Source organism: Dromiciops gliroides, chromosome 2 (assembly GCF_019393635.1).
Source record: "Dromiciops gliroides isolate mDroGli1 chromosome 2, mDroGli1.pri, whole genome shotgun sequence".
Lineage (NCBI taxonomy): Eukaryota > Metazoa > Chordata > Mammalia > Microbiotheria > Microbiotheriidae > Dromiciops > Dromiciops gliroides.
In genome coordinates this window covers 654,940,477-654,958,796 of record NC_057862.1, presented here as the reverse complement: position 1 = coordinate 654,958,796, position 18,320 = coordinate 654,940,477, and the positions used below count along the sequence as shown (strand labels likewise).

At 41.5% G+C, this 18,320-nt stretch overlaps 1 protein-coding gene across 1 annotated transcript; it reads left to right on the top strand.

Annotated features, from left to right (window-relative positions):
- The first annotated feature begins 3,031 nt into the window (after positions 1-3,031).
- Positions 3,032-17,970, top strand: CHST4 (carbohydrate sulfotransferase 4). Its single transcript, XM_043989129.1, has 3 exons — positions 3,032-3,095; positions 11,883-11,889; positions 16,806-17,970. The coding sequence occupies exons 1-3, from the start codon at positions 3,032-3,034 to the stop codon at positions 17,968-17,970; spliced, it is 1,236 nt and encodes a 411-aa protein (XP_043845064.1).
- The last annotated feature ends 350 nt before the right edge of the window (positions 17,971-18,320 follow it).

Genomic DNA, 18,320 nt, shown 5'->3' with positions numbered 1-18,320 from the left:
GGGTCAAAGGGTATGCACAGTCCATAGCTCATTGGGCATAATTCCAAATTGCTCTCCAGAATGGTTGGATCAATGTACAACTCCACCAACAATGCATTAGTGTTCCAATTTTTCCACAGCTTCTCCAACATTTACTATTTTCCTTTTTTGTCATATTAGCCAATTTGATAGGTGTGAGGTGGTAACAGTTGTTTTAATTTGTATTTCTCTAATCAATAGTAATTTAGAACATTTTTTTCATATGGCAATAGATAACTGATTTCTTCATCTGAGAACTGCCTGTTCATATCCTTTGACCATTTCTCAATTGGGGAATGACTTGAATTCTTATAAATTTGATTTATTTCCCTATACATTTTAGAACTTAGCCTTTTATCAGAAACAATGGATATAAAAATCGTTTCCCATCTTTCTGCTTCCCTTCTAATTTTGACTGCATTGTTTCTGTTTGTACAAAACTTTTAAAATTTAATGTAATCAAAATTATCTGTTTTGCATTTCATAATATTCTCTTTCTCTTGCTCTCCTCTCCATAGGTCTGAGAGGTGAACTATTTCTTTCTCTCCTAAAGCTAGTGTTTTTTTTAAAAGAAGGCCAAATTACCAGAATCAAAAATTTAAAAGGTGAATTGACAACTAACAATGAAGAAATATAAGCAACAACTAGGAGTTATTTTGTTCAATCATATGCTAATAAAACTGACTGTCTAAATGAAATGAATGAATATTTACAAAAAAAAATAAATTGCCCAGATTAACAGAACAGAATATAGACTAGTTAAATAAGTCTATCTCAAAAAAAGAAATTGAAAAAATAATAAATGAACTCCCAAAGGAAAAAAAAAGCCCAACCCTGGACCAGATGGATTTATAGGTGAATACCATCAAACCTTTAAAGACCAATTAATTTCGTTTTGTTTGTTTGTTTGTTTTGGCGGGGCAATGGGGGGTTAAGTGACTTGCCCAGGGTCACAAAGCTAGTAAGTGTCAAGTGTCTGAGGCCAGATTTGAACTCAGGTACTCCTGAATCCAGGGCCAGTGCTTTATCCACTGCGCCACCTAGCTGCCCCAAAGACCAATTAATTTCAATACTAAACAAACTATTTGAAAGGAAAGAGGTCCTACCAAATTCCTTCTATGACACAAATGAGGTTTTGATACAACTAGGGAGAGTCAAAACAGAGAAAGAAAACTATAGACTAATAGCTTTAATGAATATTGATATTCAAATTTTTAAACAAAATATTAATAAGGAGACCACTGCAATATATCATAAATATTACACAGTATGACTGTGCTGGGTTTATACCAGGAATTCAGAGCTTGTTCAGTATTAGGAAAATTATAAATGTAATTGACCGTTTTAATAACAAAAAGACAAAAATCACAAAATTATATCAATAGATGCAGAAAAAACTTTTCCCACTATAAAACACACATTCCAATTTCAAACACCAGAAAGCATAGGATTAACAAAGCTTAGTTAGTACCTTTCAAAAAACATCAAAACTTTTATAATTGGGGGCAGCTAGGTGGCACAGTTGATAAAGCACCAGCCTTGAATTCAGGAGGACCTGAGTTCGAATCTGACCTCAGACAGTTGACACTAGCTGTGTGACCCTGGGCAAGTCACTCAACCCTCATTGTCCCCGCCCCCCAAAAAAACTCTTACAATTTTTTTTCCTACTGAACTATTCTTGAGTCCCTGGTATGAAGCTAATGCAGTTTCTAAAGGAAGGACTAGAGGAAGCTGACAAATTGCAGGTGTCACAGAACATTAAGGTTAATCTTTATAACCCACTTTGGGGTAAGTTATTTGGAAAAGGGTGAGTCAGAAACGATCTTCTTCAGACCTTGAATGACATTTGACGCTGGTATCTTTTCTGCTCCTTCATGGTGTCCTTTACTCTATGTAGTTATTTGAGTTGCAGTCTATCTCCCCTTGGAATTGTAAACTTGAATGGGACCAGGTGTTTTGTTTTATTTTGAAATCTTTCTCTTTAGGGAAAATGGGAACCAGGTAACCTACTCTAGGAGGTTAAATGTTTATTAGCTTGAAGGGGAGGGAAGGGGAAGTATTTCCAGGCATCTCCCATCCTTAAGGTAGCCTAACCAACAAGAATTATTGGGGGGGGCAGCTAGGTGGCACAGTGGATAAAGCACCAGCCCTGGATTCAGGAGGACCTGAGTTCAAATCCAGGCTGACACTTGACACTTACTAACTGTGTGACCCTGAGCAAGTCACTTAACCCCCATTGCCCTGCCAAAAAAGAAAAAAGAAAAAAGAATTATAGAGGGGGAAAAAATAAATCAACACAACTGGGATTATGTCTCTAGCTTCTGGTGATTTGTGGTAGTGATGTGGTTTAGGCACTTGTACTGATTGATAGGTGAACTAAATCTTCCATAGGGACAGAAGAAAAGGGTTTTTAAGGAGAGCCCAGGAATTAGTTTTCCCAAGTCCCAGGACTTGTCTAAGAGCTATGTAGGCAGATGGAGATGTGAAATACAACTCACTAGGCCCAATGACATCAGACAACGGCTGCAGAAAAGAGTGAGAAAAGATAATAAGATGAAAGCAAAGACTTCATTCCCCTCTCTGCCAAGAGCAGCACATTTTTAACCGACCTCTCCATTTCCCCTGCCTCCAACATCAGAGATTGTAGACTCAAAAGAGTGGGAGCCCAGTGTTCACCTTCTGTGCTCTTCTGGGAAGATCACAGGGAAACCAAAGCTTCCTGTTATCAGGGTAGGGTGGAGGTGGGGGCAGCCTAATGATCCTTGGTGGGTCTGTGGCTTTTCTGCCCATATGCCTTCTGTTCTCCCCCATTCCTGAGGCGGGCAGCAAGCTCCTGACCTAGGAGGAGCCACATTCCAGAGGCGTCCTGCTTCCTCCTCCTCTGCTCCTCCCTGCCCAGTAGGAGTGAAGCTTCCGTGCTGGAAACATTCCCCCAGGGGCTCTAGTCCTCGTGGTCATCTTCACACACCACTTGCTGTGTGGCTCTCAGAGCTGTCCCTAGCACCACTCCCTGATGGGCTCTGCCATCTGCCCCACACCAGTCTTGGAAGGTGGGGTCATTTCCTGGCTACAAGAAGATATTAAAACTGCTCCCAGAAAAGAGGCTCGCTTAGGAAGTTATGCAAAATGTAGCGGGAGACTAGAGGCTGGAGGAGAGGAGATCCTGAGGCAACGGAAGAGAGCTGCCAGGACTGCCAAGCAGGGGAAGGAGCCAAATTGGGGGAGACGGTAAGAACACAGTTCCCCTGCGCATCTCCCGCAGGGCAGTCAGTCCCCTTGGCCAGTGCCCAGAGTGTGGGTGAGCTGGGCAGCGCTGATTCTAAACTCAGCAAGAAGAGCACTTGGGATCCTGGAATGTCAGAGCTGGCAGGGGTCCTTTACAGAGACCCAGAGAAAGGAAGAGACTTGGCCAGGGTTGCAGTGGGTCCACTCTGGAGCCGCCCTGGGGCCTCAGTTTCCTTATCTGCAAAATGTGATCTCTGAGATGCTTCCTACCCCCTAAAGTTCTGTGATTTCCAATTTCTAAATCCTTGGACCTTTTTATATTCCAATCACCAATTAAGAATTGTGAGAAAATAATTATTAATAATGGAATTCTTGGGGGACCCAGGGATCAGTTTCACAGTCCCTTTGTGTATGTGTGTGTGTGTGGCAATTGGGGTTAAGTGACTTGCCCAGGGTCACACAGCTAGTAAGTGTTAAGTGTCTGAGGCTGGATTTGAACTCAGGTCCTCCTGACTACAGGGCCAGTGCTCTATCCACTGTGCCACTTAGCTGCCCTCAAAGTCCCTTCTCTCCCCACTCCAGGAAGTCCTGTTCTTGATTTTATTTGGGACAAACCCAAGGGAACAAAAGAAATGATGATAGATTCTTTTGTTTAGCTCTGTGAAGGACTGATGGGATCAAAGCACATCTAGATAATAGATTCTGCTTTCAACACCTTCAGTGGGTCTTTTACATTCTTCTCCCTGTCATCTGTAGGATTCATTTTTAATTTAGACCACTCTCAAGTCATGTCAACCATTGGAATTGAATGATGCTAACCTATTAGCTTTGTTCAATGTATAAAATGACCTGCCTCTATCAAAAGAGGATAAAAATTGGAAGAGACCACCAGCTCCCTCTCTGGACTTTTTTTTGGCTTAGCTCTCCCTCTTAGGACAGCAGTAGGTATTGTAGGTCTTCTGAATTCTCCTTAAGACCACATACACAGAATGGGTCTCCTAGGGCTTTTCACCTGCTCATATTAACTGCCATGCTAAAGCTCTCTCCCTGCTTTCTCTACCACGTGGTCAATCCTTTACTGATTGACAAATCTCTATAGCGCTATCTCTGTATGTATAACGTTAACATTAATAATAAATGCTTACTGTCAAAACTGGTCAATAGCAATTCATTCATAAAGCACAGTTTCAGCTTAATAATTTTTTTAAAAAACATGTATCTAACCCGACCACCTCAGAGAGACACTGAGAAAATGAAATAAGAGGTGTCTAAAAGGGCCGTACAAATGTCAGAGATTGTTCTTTGGAGTTCTGTTATAGAGGTGCTTATCTCTCCTACTGGTTCCCAGGGACTGTCAAAGTGACACCATGTCACATCTACAGTGATAAATATTTCTCTCCCTTCTCCTAATCATTTCAATAATGAGACTAATGGGCAGCTAGATGGCACAGTGGTTAGAGTACCGGCCCTGGAGTCAGGAGGACCTGAGTTCAAATCTGGCCTCAGATACTTGATACTTACTAGCTGTGTGACCCTGGGCAAGTCACTTAACCCCAATTGCCTCACCAAAAAAAAAAAAAGAATCAATAATAAGACTATTGGGGGGGGGGACAGTTAGATGGCACAGCGGATAAAGCACTGGTCCTGGATTCAGGAGGACCTGAGTTCAAATCCGGTTTCAGACACTTGACACTTACTACCTGTGTGACCTTGGGCAAGTCACTTAACCCTCATTGCCCCACAAAAACAAGCAAACAAAATAATGAGACTATGAAGTTCTATTATTGTCCATCTTCCTAAGTATGCTTCTCACTGTACCTCTCATTGAATTTCTTGGTTTGATGGCAATCCCATTGGAAAATCCAGGAGTTCTGGCAATAATGAGTTGAAGCTATGCTTTGGGGCCTGGGATCTAAAATTCCCAAATTGGTTATATGTTTCTTATAAAATTTCCCATTCATTTCTTAATTCAATTTAATTTTAAATTCTATAGTCATAACTAGTTTCCACTTTCCAGCAGCATATAGGCTAGTATAATGATAGCTAAAGTAATAATAGCTAAATAGATAAAAACCAAAATATAAAGAGCTATGCAAATTAGAAAATGAAAAGTACATATTTTGTTGTTATTGTTCAGTCATTTCAGTTGTGTTTGGCCAGATTTGAACTTGGGAAGATGAGTCTTTCTAAAGTTTGTATTAGGGCACTATAAAATGCAATACTGAAACATCATGGTTTATGGAGAGGACTTGGAATCACAAAGTCCTGGGTTTACATTCTGGCTCGGATGTTAACTGGCTAGCTATGTGACTTGATTTTTGGGGGGGGTGGGTGGGGCAATGAGGGTTAAGTGACTTGCCCAGGGTCACACAGCTAGTAAGTGTCAAGTGTCTTGAGGCCGGATTTGAACTCAGGTCCTCCTGAATCCAGGGCGGTGTTTTATCAACTGCAATACCCAGCTGCCCCTAGCTATGTGACTTGAGACAAGTCACTTAACATTTCTCAGCCTCAGCTTCCTCAGTTATAAAATATGGAATAATAGTACCTCCCTCACAGAGTAGGATGAATTATAATATATGTAAAGTGTTTTTCTAAAATGAATGTGCTATATAAATATCAGTGGATATAATTATGTTGTTTTTTTTCCCGGGGGGGGGGGAGGAATAATCATTTTGGGCTCAGAAGATCAGGGAAAGTTTTTTGAAAGAAGTAGGCCTTAAGAATAGTCAGATGTTCCTTTGGGGGGACGGTGTGGCAGAAGGAAGAAGCAGGGATTCTGGGAAGGGGGAGAGCATTCCAGATATATGGAATGGTATAAACAAAGGGAAGGAAGCAGCAAAGTCTGTCTGCTCACATAATGGCAAATAGTTCCATATTTTAAGAAAAGTCATAAGAGAAAAAGTTGGAAAGGTAAGTTGGAATCAAACAATGGAGTACCTTGAATTCTAGGCCAAGGTATACAGATTTAATCCAATCAGCAGAGGGAGTCATTGCTAGCTATTTACCAGGTCAGGCTAGCTTGAGTTAGGGGCATAGTCTGAGATTCAACAGTAGTTTTTCTTCTTCTTCTTCTTTTTTTGGTTTGTTTGTTTTGGTGGGGCAATAGGGGTTAAGTGACTTGCCCAGGGTCACACAGCTAGTAAGTGCCAAGTGTCTGAGGCCAGATTTGAACTCAGGTCCTCCTGAATCCAGGGCCAGTGCTTTATCCACTGTGCCACCTAGCTGCCCCCCAGTAGTTTTTCTTCTTATGAAGCTACGTGACTCCACCATTACCTCTGACCTTGTAGTGACCCTGCCCTAAAGTGGCAGTCAGAACCCAACAGCAGAGATTTGAGGGCAAATTACAATTTCAGTGGTGTCTTTATGTACACCACAGCAGTATTTATCACCATACAATTTATTGTCATTTATCTATTACACAAAAAGTTCTGTTGGTCATTAATTTGAGAATTCCTTCAATGAAGAGAAACATCACCCATCCCACACCTGCCTATCTTATGTGGCTTCTGTCCAGGTTCTCCCTAAAGCCCATCAAAGGGGTTCTGTTGTTGTTGTTAGGCAATTAGATGGTGTCATAGTGGACGGAGTCCTGGGCCTGGGGTTGAGAAGACTCATCTTCCTGAGTTCAGATCTGGCTGTGTGACCCTGGGCAAGTCACTTAACCTTGTTTGCCTCAGTTTTCCTGATTGTAAAAGGAGTTGGAGAAGGAAATGGCAAACCACTCCAGTATCTTTGTCAATGACACCCCAAATGGGATCACAAAGAGTCAGATGTGACTGAAGTTGACTGAACAACAGCTTAGATGAAGCAGTAGAAGGATTGAAGTAGAGACAGGAGATAACAGGTGCCACAAAGGTCGAACCACCACCATCTCTTAAACCCTGGTAGAGATATCCCAAGACCAGAGACCAATAGCCCCAGGAACTGCAGTATCTCCAAGGCTATTTTTTGTTTTATTTATTGATTTGTTGGTTCGTAATTATTACTATAATGACTTTACAAAAAATACAGGCAGCTATGTTCAATTATTCTATATTCCTGGGTGGGGTAAGGGCAGGTGGGCTGTGTTTCCAACCTGTGCTTCACTGTCCTCAGCAATCCTTGCAGAGAAGGGTTGTCTTCACCACCAGTGACAGCAACCACCTCTGCCAGTCAATTGCCACCAACAGGCAGGTAAGCCCAAGAGTCCTGGGAATAAGAGTTCCCTCCACTCACCGATCATAGTACTGGTCAGACCTTAGTACCCATCATCTCTGGGAGCAGCCCTTGTGGAGATGTGACCCATCAGCTGCCTTTATAGGTGACTGTAACCCCTGTCTCCTCAATGGTCAAAATTACTGAAGACTTGGAAAAGAGAGCTGTTGCCCACAAAGTCCTAGACACTGTCAGTGGTTAAATATCAAAAATAGATATGGTTTTATGAATGAAAATGGCACTAAGGAAGATACATTACCATTTACCTTAACATTACACCCTAAGGACGATTCCATTTGAATTATACTATCCATATGTGTTGTCTCCCCTGTTAGAATGTGGTCACTTTGAGAGCAAACACTGTCTTACTTTTCTTTTGTATCTACAGCACTTTGCAAATAGTGAGTGCTTAATAAATGGCTTTTCATTCATCCATTTGGTGCTCCCCGTGTGGATGGACATGCTAAATGCCTTTAAATGATCACAGATCTTTTCCAAGAAACTCTGAAATGTCTTGGAGCTTAGGGAATCCCTTCTCAACCTGGATGCCATTGGATCTCCTCCATCATAGTGCTGAATACTTGTGGGAAGCACACATCTCCTGATTATGTGCATCGTCTGATGTTTATTGGAACAGCTAGGTGGCACAGTGAATGGAGTGCTGGGCTCCTTAAACTCCTTGAGTTCAAATCCAACCTCAGACTCTAACTAGCTGTGTGGTTGGGCAAGTCACTTAACCCCGTTGGCTTCAGTTTCCTCATCAGAAAAATGAACTGGAAAAGGAAATGGCAAACCACTTTGCCATGTATCTTTGCCATGAAAATGCCAAATGGAGTCTCAAAGAGTTAGACATGACTGAAATGACTCAACAACAACTGTTCATCAGCAGAAGGTTATTGAACAAGATTATTTCTGTCCTTACATGTTCCAAGGAGTCCTGAATTATTTTATATATGGGTGGAAAACACCTCATCACTTTTAAGACCCTGTGGGGCAGGGGCAGTTAGGTGGTGCAGTGGATAGAGCACCAGCCCTGGAGTCAGGAGGACCTGAGTTCAAATCCGACCTCAGACACTTAATACTTACTAGCTGTGTGACCCTGGGCAAATCACTTAACCCCCCATTACCTCACTAAAAAAAAAAAAAAACCAACAAAAACCCAACAAAACAAAACAAAAAGACCCTGTGGGGCAGTGTTTTGTGTTCTCGAAATCTAATAGTTTGGGGGTTTGTTTGGGGAGGGGGAGTAGTTGACAAATGAAAACTTGATAGGATCTTAGATTCTCTACATGTTTCAGCCAATTATGAGATGGTAAAGATAAGGCTTAGTTTGCAAAAGCCTGCTTGTCCCCTACTACTGTGTTGTGGTCAAGTCATGTGTAGATGACCCTCATAAAGATTTTATTTAGATGGGAGAAGAGGCATTTAAGTTGACAGTTATTGGTATTCACAGTGACCTTTTCTGGGTATTAAGAAGGTTCAAGATTACCCCCCACCACGTCTTCTGTATCTTTGCCTCCTTCAGAATATTGATCCCTAAGTGCCCTCCCGATTGAATTTCCTCCAGCAGCAATCTCCTTTCTATATGCACTTGGTCTAGTCGGGCCATTACCCCCATCTTTCTTCTTTTTAATATTTTTCTCATCATTTGTCTCTTCCATAAGCACCACAGACTTCCTGTCTCTGAAGTTAGGGTCCAAAGGTGGCAGTTCCACCATCCTTGAGAGAGAAACAGTGTTGAAATGTTGGGTGGGTTTTTAAAGGATCTTTAAAAATTTTTTCTTCTGGTGGTATTTCTTTATTCATTTTTATTCTCGAACCCTTGGGATGATTGCTTAGATGCCCACCATGCCTAGCACCTACCAGTTCTTTCTGGAAAGATAGTATGCTGTAGATCATACAAAAACCTCATACCTCATAAAGCTTTTGGCTTCTCTGAGTTTTCTCTTTAACCATACTCTCTCATATATTTTCCCCTTTCTCACTCCCCCCCCATTTGTTGCCATGGGTCAGAGTGTATATTGATTTGATTTGGGGGAGGTGGGGCACCAAGTACGTCAGAATTTTTCTACCATTTCATCCTAGAAACCAATGATACCGCAGAAGCTACAGTTATTTGCTTTTTGCAAGCACTTATCATTAGTTCTGCAATATATGATGACTCATTGTTATCTATATGGGACAGCTAGGTGATACGGGAAAGAGAGGTGGGTCTGGAGTCAGGAAAAGCTGAGTTCAAATTTGGCTTCAGATACTTAATAGCTCTGTGTCCCTGGGCAGGCTACCAAACCTCTTCCTCAGCTTCTTCAACTGTAAAATGGAGATAATTAGAGCACTTCCCTTCCAGGGTTGTTAGAAAGATCAAATGAGATGATATTTGCAAAGGGTTAGCACAGTGCCTGGCACATAGTGTGTACCATTATAAATGCTTATTCCCTTCCTTTTTCCTTCCCCATAGTGCTTGGCACATAGTAGGTGCTTAATAAATGCTTGTTGATGGGGGCAGCTAGGTGGCACAGTGGATAAAGCACCAGTCCTGGATTCGGGAGGACCTGAGTTCAAATCTGGCATCAGACAACTTGCTATTTACTAACTGTGTGACCCTGGGCAAGTCACTTAACCCTCATTGTCCCACAAAAAAACCCCCAAACAAATAAATAAATGCTTGTTGACTTGAAATGAAAATTATAGATGTTGAAGTATTGATGTCACTGTAAATTTTTTATATCCTCTACTAGAGGTTCCTTTTGGGCTGGGATTGTATCCCTTTCAGTAGCTAGTACATCATTCTTCTTATATAAAACATTTTTTCTTTTCAAAGTATCTATGCTGCAAATAGACCCCAACCTGCATATAGTAGGCACTCAATAAATGCTTTCCAAATTAAATTGACACTGTACATTAGAGATGTTTGGTGGCTCCTTATTAAACCGGACTGGTGAGTGATGTCTAGTGGCATTTACTGAGAATTCCATGCTAATACATCCTTTTTTCCTGATCAGATGCTAGTACCAGGGGGACATTTATTCAACAATATTAACTTCCATTAACATTTACACAATAATAGTAACTCCATTAACACAGTAGTATTAATATTAAATTATGTAGAGCTCTTAGATTTGCACAAAGAGTTTCTTTGTAACAATCCCATGAGGTAGGTGTTATGCAAGTATTTCTCCATTTCACACAGGAGATTTAAGCCTCAGAAAAGTTAAAGGATTTCCCCAAAGGTCACATACCTGGTATCATAGGTGAGATTTTAAACTAAAGTCTCTAAACTCCCAGTTCAGCATTGCCTCATAATTTCTTCTCTCTGTCCTTTATCGATAATTAAAAAGACATTCTTCAGGTTTAAAATGTGCTAACTTGGGGCAGCTAGGTGGCGCAGTGGATAGAGCACCGGCCCTGGAGTCAGGAGGACCTGGGTTCAAATCCGGCCTCAGACACTTAACACTTACTAGCTGTGTGACCCTGGTCAAGTCACTTAACCCCAATTGCCTCACTAAAAAAAAAAAAAAAGTGCTAACTTGGGGCAGCTAGGTGGTGCAGTGGATAGAGCACCAGCCCTGGATTCAGGAGGACCTGAGTTCAAATCCAGCCTCAGACACTTGACACTTACTAGCTGTGTGACCCTGGGCAAGTCACTTAACCCCAATTGCCTCACTAAAAAAGAAAGAAAGAAAGAAAAATGTGCTAACTTTACCAGAAAATGCTCAATGTGCTGTCTCACTGAGTGTTTTATAAGTAGATTGGAGGCTATAAACTTTCTTAGTTCTTTGTTGACAAAGCAAACTAGATATTTGCAACGAGGGACCATCTTTTTTCTCCTGTTAATTGCTGCAATAAATTCCCTTTCTATTTATTATTGCTCAGAGGAGGAATGTTATAATTTATTATTACTCAGAGGAGGAATGTTACAGTGTTTTAAGTAACTTTTACTTGGTAGCAGAGGACACACTTTGCATGCAAATACAAGCAGAAGTCCAATTTAATCATCTCTCAAAACAATAACAAGAAAGGCACCAGATCTACAACTGTGGACTTCATGCAGGGATATTTCTTTTTCCTTAATGAAAAAGGGGTGTTTTTCTTTTTCTTTTTTTTACTGCAGTATGCTGTAGACTTTGTAGAATACAGTAACATAAAGCTATTTCCAATACTATGACTAAAGATGGGTTTGAGGTAGAAAAGTGGTCATGGCTTTCTTATTGTCACAGGGGAAAGGTGGTGGGGGTCCTTAGGTATTCCTCAATAAACACACTCTTGCACACAGTTCAATTAGAATTAAAATGGTTTTTATTTAGCACAAGGGAATATGTCCGGGAGGAAAGCCTAGAATTTTAGCTTTCCCAAACCAGACTAAGGACAACACTTTTATAGAGGGTAGATGGGGTGACCACCTGAAAATGGAAAGTTCCTTTTTGGGGTGAGATGGGGAGAGCCCAGATGTTTGTCATATTCCTGAGAGTCTAGGGGGATTTATTTTAATTTTAACTTTTTTTTTTTTTTTGGTAAATGATGGTCCTGACTTTTGGGGTTATCTCTATCTCCCAGCTCCAGTCAGGTAGTAGCCTCACCTGATTGATTTTCCTGCCATGGAATTTTATCTCCCCTTACTTCTTAGGTGTGTCTGTCCTGATATCTAGTGGGTCAATCTAAGCTTTAATAGTCCCTTGATTCCTTGATATGTCTGTCCTGTTATCTGGTCATCTTTGGGTTTGCTTCTCACAGGAGAAACTTCTTTTGATTTATCCTAAGCCCCATGTCATTCTTATATAAAACAATTTTGATTTTCAAAGTATCTGTGCTGCAAGTAGACCCCAAATCAACCACCCCACCCAACCCCTTCCAAAAGAACCAATTTTGCTAACTTTGGAATCTCCTCCTGGCCACAAGGGACCAGATTTTTCCTTGTATTTTTATTCCCAGTACTTAGCATAGTTCTTGGCACATGGTAAGTGCTTAATAAATGCCTATTTTCTTCCTTTCTTCCCAGAAAAGAGTTGTCTTTCTAGTTCACACGGTACATGGCAGAAACAAGAGCACCTTCCTTTTTGTCTTTTAAAAATCCAAGTAAAAATGGGGATTCTCTCTGAGCATATGCAGTAAGCTGGGGGCGGGGGGCAGAGAGAACCTGTGTTCCATTTATATAGATAGATATATCTATATATCCCTATTAAAGGTAGGAAACTACAGGGAGCAGTTTCCGTATGATATTTTGGACCTCCAGAGATAATTTTTGCCTCCTCCTCTTTTCCTCTCCCCCCAACTGCCATAGGGCTTTCCTCAAAATCCCTATGAGTCCACTCCCCTATAAATTCTGTATTATTATGCCTGTCTCATTTTTAGATTTGTATCCCTGGTGCCCAGCACAATCCTTGGTATACAGCAGGGACTTAATAAATGCCTTTTCATTCATTTAATTCAGTGGAGAATGTGACTTCAATGGAAAACTGTGAACAGAGCAGAGAAGTAATTGTATAACAACAGGAAAGCATTTCTTTCTGGCTTCTGTGGCTCTTTTCCTGACTTGGTTGTTATTTAGACATGGCTGGTCTTTTGGGGGCAGCTAGGTGGAGCCATGGATAGAGTGCTGGGCCTCCATGGAGTCAGCAAACTTCATTTTCCTGAGTTCAAATCTGGCCTCAGATGCTTACTAGCTATGTGACCCTGGGCAAATCACTTTACCCTGTTTGCCTCAGTTTCCTCATATGTCAAATGAGCTGGAGAAGGAAATGGCAAACCACTCCAGTATCTCTATCAAGAAAACCCCAGGGGGTGGCTAGGTGGCGCAGTGGATAAAGCACTGGCCCTGGATTCAGGAGTACCTGAGTTCAAATCCGGCCTCAGACACTTGACACTTACTAGCTGTGTGACCCTGGGCAAGTCACTTAACCCCCATTGCCCCGCAAAAAAAAAAAAAAAAAAAAAAGAAAACCCCAAATGGGGTCACAAAGAGTCAGACACAACTGAAAACAACTGACCAGCAACAAAGTCTTTCTAATCTCTCCCCACTGTGTTCCTTCCTCAAGCACCTAGACTGGACTCCCACAAACTGGGAATTAACTCAATTGGGGACAACCAGAGACTCACTTATCTTCCTGGCTCCTTACCTCTCCTGTATCCCTCCTCTTCTGTTTCTTGCTCCTAAATATATCCCTTACACAGCTGATTACTTTTACACACACACACACACACACACACACACAGACACACACACCCCACTGGTTATTTGACCACCTATTCCTTGTGGCCTTTCTCCCGGTAAGAGATCTAGTCTGAAGCCTTCATGGGAAGGCTCTGCTTTTAGAAGGTGGTCCTTGTCGGCTTACAAAGGTTCTCCTGCGGCCATACTAGGCCATCCCTTGGGGGCGATGATGGATTACTGAAAGGCTCAGAGGGAAGCCTGGAATTACTTCCCTGGAATGTGGCTATGAGAAACCCTCCCATGAAACATCTGGAACCAGCATGTTTCTCAGAAGCCAGGGACAAGGAAGAGGGCTCACTTATCAAGAGAACCTTGTCTTCTCTCACTGGAGTTAGGGAACCTGTCTGTGGAAAGGAAGAAACAGAGGAGCAAATCTTCAGAGTCAGACGTCTTAGGCAACTGAGATGAATCCAAAAACATAGTTAGGGAGACTTGGTCCCAGGACAGGGAGAGTTTGAGGCTAGGAAAAATCTGCAAGCAAGAATGCCTATGAGTAGAATCTGAAAAAGAAAAAGACTCAGGGCTAGGATCTGGGAGGTTAAAGGGGGTCTTTTTGCTCTGAGGTACTTGTGAGTGCTTTAGTCATCTGAAGATAATTACAGGTCCCAGTTACTGTCTTTCATAGGTTTATTGCAGAGGGTTATAGGTTAACCTCCTTCTTCCCTCACCCCTTCTAGTCCTTTTTCTTGATTGTTTTCTGTCCTTAATCTTGCTTCTTGTATTTCCCCGAGGAAAGACCCTTGACTACTTCTGGTCTTAGGAGAGCCCTTCCTTATTCTATCATTGCCAGTGATTTCACACCCTTGAAAAGATTCTCCATGACTTTTATGTTGGGCTCAGGTTCTGAAGAATATGGGAACTAAGTTAAGGGTTGTTTCTGTTCACTTTTTAAAAAAAAAAATGAGGTATTGATTGGCCTCCCTCTATTTCTCTGAAGCAGATAGGTGAAAAATACCAGAATTAATGGGATGTAGAGTATCATTATAATATTCCTTCTGAGCTGAGCAAGATGACAACTTTTCCATTTCTTCAGGATGGGAGTGGACAGGGGGCTTTCCAAGGGAAACCTGGGAAGAGACTAATCATAAATCATCCTTTTTAGGACCCAGACCACAACCTCTCATGTCATAACCAAAGTCAAATTCTTGTCGCTACCTCATTTTGTGTCCCTGAATTTGCCAGTTATTAGATTTTCTTTTGTCTACTGCTTCCTGTCTGTTCTTCTAAAATCCATTCTTTCATATTGCTAGATTTCTGTTTCCTGACTTTAGATGCATGGTTAGCCAGTTTCATTAAAAACCTTTGACAGTATGAAAGAAATAAAAGCAGGTATAAATTTAAAAAAGAAAAAATAGAAAGAAGGTGAAGAACAATGGAAAGACTCCTATGAAATGCTTACAAAGTGAGGTTAGCAGAAAGAGAACAGCTTACACACTACAACTCATATAGCACGATTTGGAAAGGGACAAAAATAGAGGCCATCATTATTGCTCACATTTTGTCTTAATTTATATAATTCAAATTTTTCTCATAAAAATACAAACAAGCTGAATTGGAAAACTCTACATGGAAATGGATACCATATCTAGTTTTATATATATATATATATATATATATATATATATATATATATATATATATATATATTTGGGGGGGGGTGAGGCAATTGGGGTTAAGTGACTTGCCCAGGGCCACACACCTAGTAAGTGTTAAGTGTCTGGGGCCCGATTTGAACTCAGGTCCTCCTGACTCCAGGGCCGGTGCTCTATCCACTGCGCCACCTAGCTGCCCCTAGTTTAATTGTTTTGAATATTCTTAAAAGAAAAAGGAATGAAGGAAAAACCTGATGTTAAGACAGTAGTCATCAAGAAATGGCCTTTGGAATTCACAAATTCCAGACCGTTCCAAGAAGAACAATTTCTTAAAATCGGGTTTGTGGCAGGGAATTATTTGGTTGCGATTTGGTATTTATGAAGGCACCTTGCTTCTTTGTTTTTTCACTATGTGGGAAAAAATAGTGAGTAGATCAGATCTAAAATGTTCTGATGACTGGTTAGGTTATAGTAATTATCGAGAATTTCAGTGAAAAATGGGGTCAGGATTGACTTTGCTATATAAAATTCTAACTCAGAGATTGTTAACCTTTTTTTTTTTTTGGATTCTGGATCTCTTTGGCAGTCTGGGGAAGCCTATGGACCCCTTCTCAGAATAATATTCTTTAGTTTTAGGTTCCAATTTTTATCCCTCCTCCCCTGTCCCTTCCCTGAGACTTTAAGCAATCATATGTAGGTTAAACATGTATGATTATGTACAACATTACCATATTAGTCATTTTGTATATGAAAACTTGAATAAAAGAAAAAAGTGAAAGTGAAAAACAGCTTGCTTCAGTCTGTGTTCCATCAATATCAGTTTTTCTTTGGGGGTGGATAGTATGTTTCATTGATAGTCCTTTGGGATTGTCTTGGATCATTGTATTGTTGAAAATAGTTAAGTCATTGACAGTTCTTCATCAAACAGTATTGCTGTCTCCATGCACAATATTCTCTTGGTTCCACTCACTTAACTATACATCAGTTCACACAAGTCTTTCCAGGCCTTTCTGAAATCATCCTGCTTGTCATTTCTTATAGCACAATAATATTCCATCACTATCATAAACCACAGCTTGTTTAGCCATTCCGCAATGGATGGGCAGAATAACATTTTTAAATACATAAAGTAAAATACATAAGATTACAAAGAAGACCAATTATCTTGAAATAAAGATATGACATATATATATATATATATATATATATATATATATATATATATATATATATATATATATATATAAACCATCCAAGTTCCTGGATCCTCTAAAATCTACTCCTAAACCATTTGAGGGCATGTGGACTCCAAGTTAAGAATTCCTACTCTAAGTGATGAGGTAAAAGGGACCGCACCCTGGTACTTATTGACATTTTGTAGGAGATAGGAGGTGATTGGGAAATGGGGGAGAAGGGGAGATGGAGCCGTGTTCAGGTATTGTTGGGCTGAGTCATGGCGGAATAGGAGTTGGTAGCCCGTTGGTTAGGATTGGTTGCCTAGAAGGGAGATGTGGAAGTTGATGGATATCTAACAGTCTCATACAGTCCATTTTTCTTGCCCCCGACAGGCTTGCTTCCTGCACAATGTTCTGGGTAAAGAAAACAAGGCTATTGGTCCTCTTGGCCCTCCAATCTTTAGTATTCCTCCTCCTCTTCCAGCAGTTGTACAGCCCCAGTCACAGCCCTGGTCTAACAGAGAAGTCAAGCCCTGTGCATGTGCTGATCCTGTCCTCCTGGCGCTCGGGCTCCTCCTTTGTGGGCCAGCTCTTCAGCCAGCACCCAGATGTCTTCTACCTGATGGAGCCAGCCTGGCATGTGTGGACAACTCTCTCCTCTGCCAATGCTGGACAGTTACAGATGGCTGTGCGTGACCTGGTGCGCTCTGTCTTCCTTTGTGACATGACTGTCTTTGATGCCTACATGGCCCAGGGTCCAAGGAAACAGTCTAGAATTTTCCAGTGGGAGACTAGTCGGGCACTGTGTTCCCCACCTGCATGCCAGTTCTTTAATAGAGAGTCCATCATCCCTCAGACTGACTGCAAGATCCTATGTGGCAAGCAGCCCTTCACTGTGGTAGAAGAAGCCTGTAAGTCCTATAGTCATGTAGTGCTCAAGGAGGTGCGCTTCTTCAATCTGAAGACCCTCCACCCACTGCTGACTGACCCTTCCCTCAACCTGCACATCATTCACCTTGTACGTGATCCCCGGGCTGTGTTCCGCTCCCGCCAACACACAGAACAGGAGTTGATGCGGGACAGCCATATTGTCCTGGGGAACCAATGGGATAGAATAACGAGAGAGGACCAGCCCTATCACTTGATGAAAACTATCTGCCAAAGCCAAGAAGAGATCTATAAGGCAGCACAGGTGCTACCAGACTCCCTACGAGAACGCTACCGGCTAATACGTTATGAAGACTTGGTAAAGGACCCACTGACCCAAACTTCCAACCTGTATGAATTTGCAGGGTTGCCCTTCTTGCCTCAGCTTCAAACCTGGGTGCATAACATTACACAGGGCAAGGGCATGGGAGGACATGCCTTCTACACAAACTCCAGGAATGCCCAAGATGTGGCCCAGGCCTGGCGTCGGTCCTTGCCACATGACAAGGTAATCAGAATACAGAAAGTTTGTAAAGATACCATGAAGCTGCTGGGCTACCTTCCTGTATTGTCTGAGAAAGAGCAGAGAAATTTGTCATTGGATCTTCTGTCTACTCTTGAGATCCCCTAAAGCTAGGCAACCAAATGAATCGAGTGATGGTCTGGTTTTGTACAAAGGCTATGGTTACCTGAATGTTTCTGGGTCTAAATATGTTTCCCTATGGGCATACTTGTGAGCCTGCTGTTGAATGTGACTACATATGCTTAAATGAAGCTCCACATATACATTTATGTCTAAACATTAACAAAAAAAGTTTCTAGTGCCTTGTGAAAGCCAGATAGAACCAAAAATGGAATTACTTTTCCTTTGTGTTTAGCCCTTCCCCCTCTCCTGTTCATTCTCAGCTCCTATATCATAGACTATGGATTAATCCCACAAACCTGTCCTGCCAGACCTTGTCTAATGGGAAGGAGGAGAGA

Bases quoted from the DNA above. Each gene is read 5' to 3' on its own strand.
- CHST4 (XM_043989129.1), top strand. From the start codon at position 3,032: ATGGGCTCTGCCATCTGCCCCACACCAGTCTTGGAAGGTGGGGTCATT.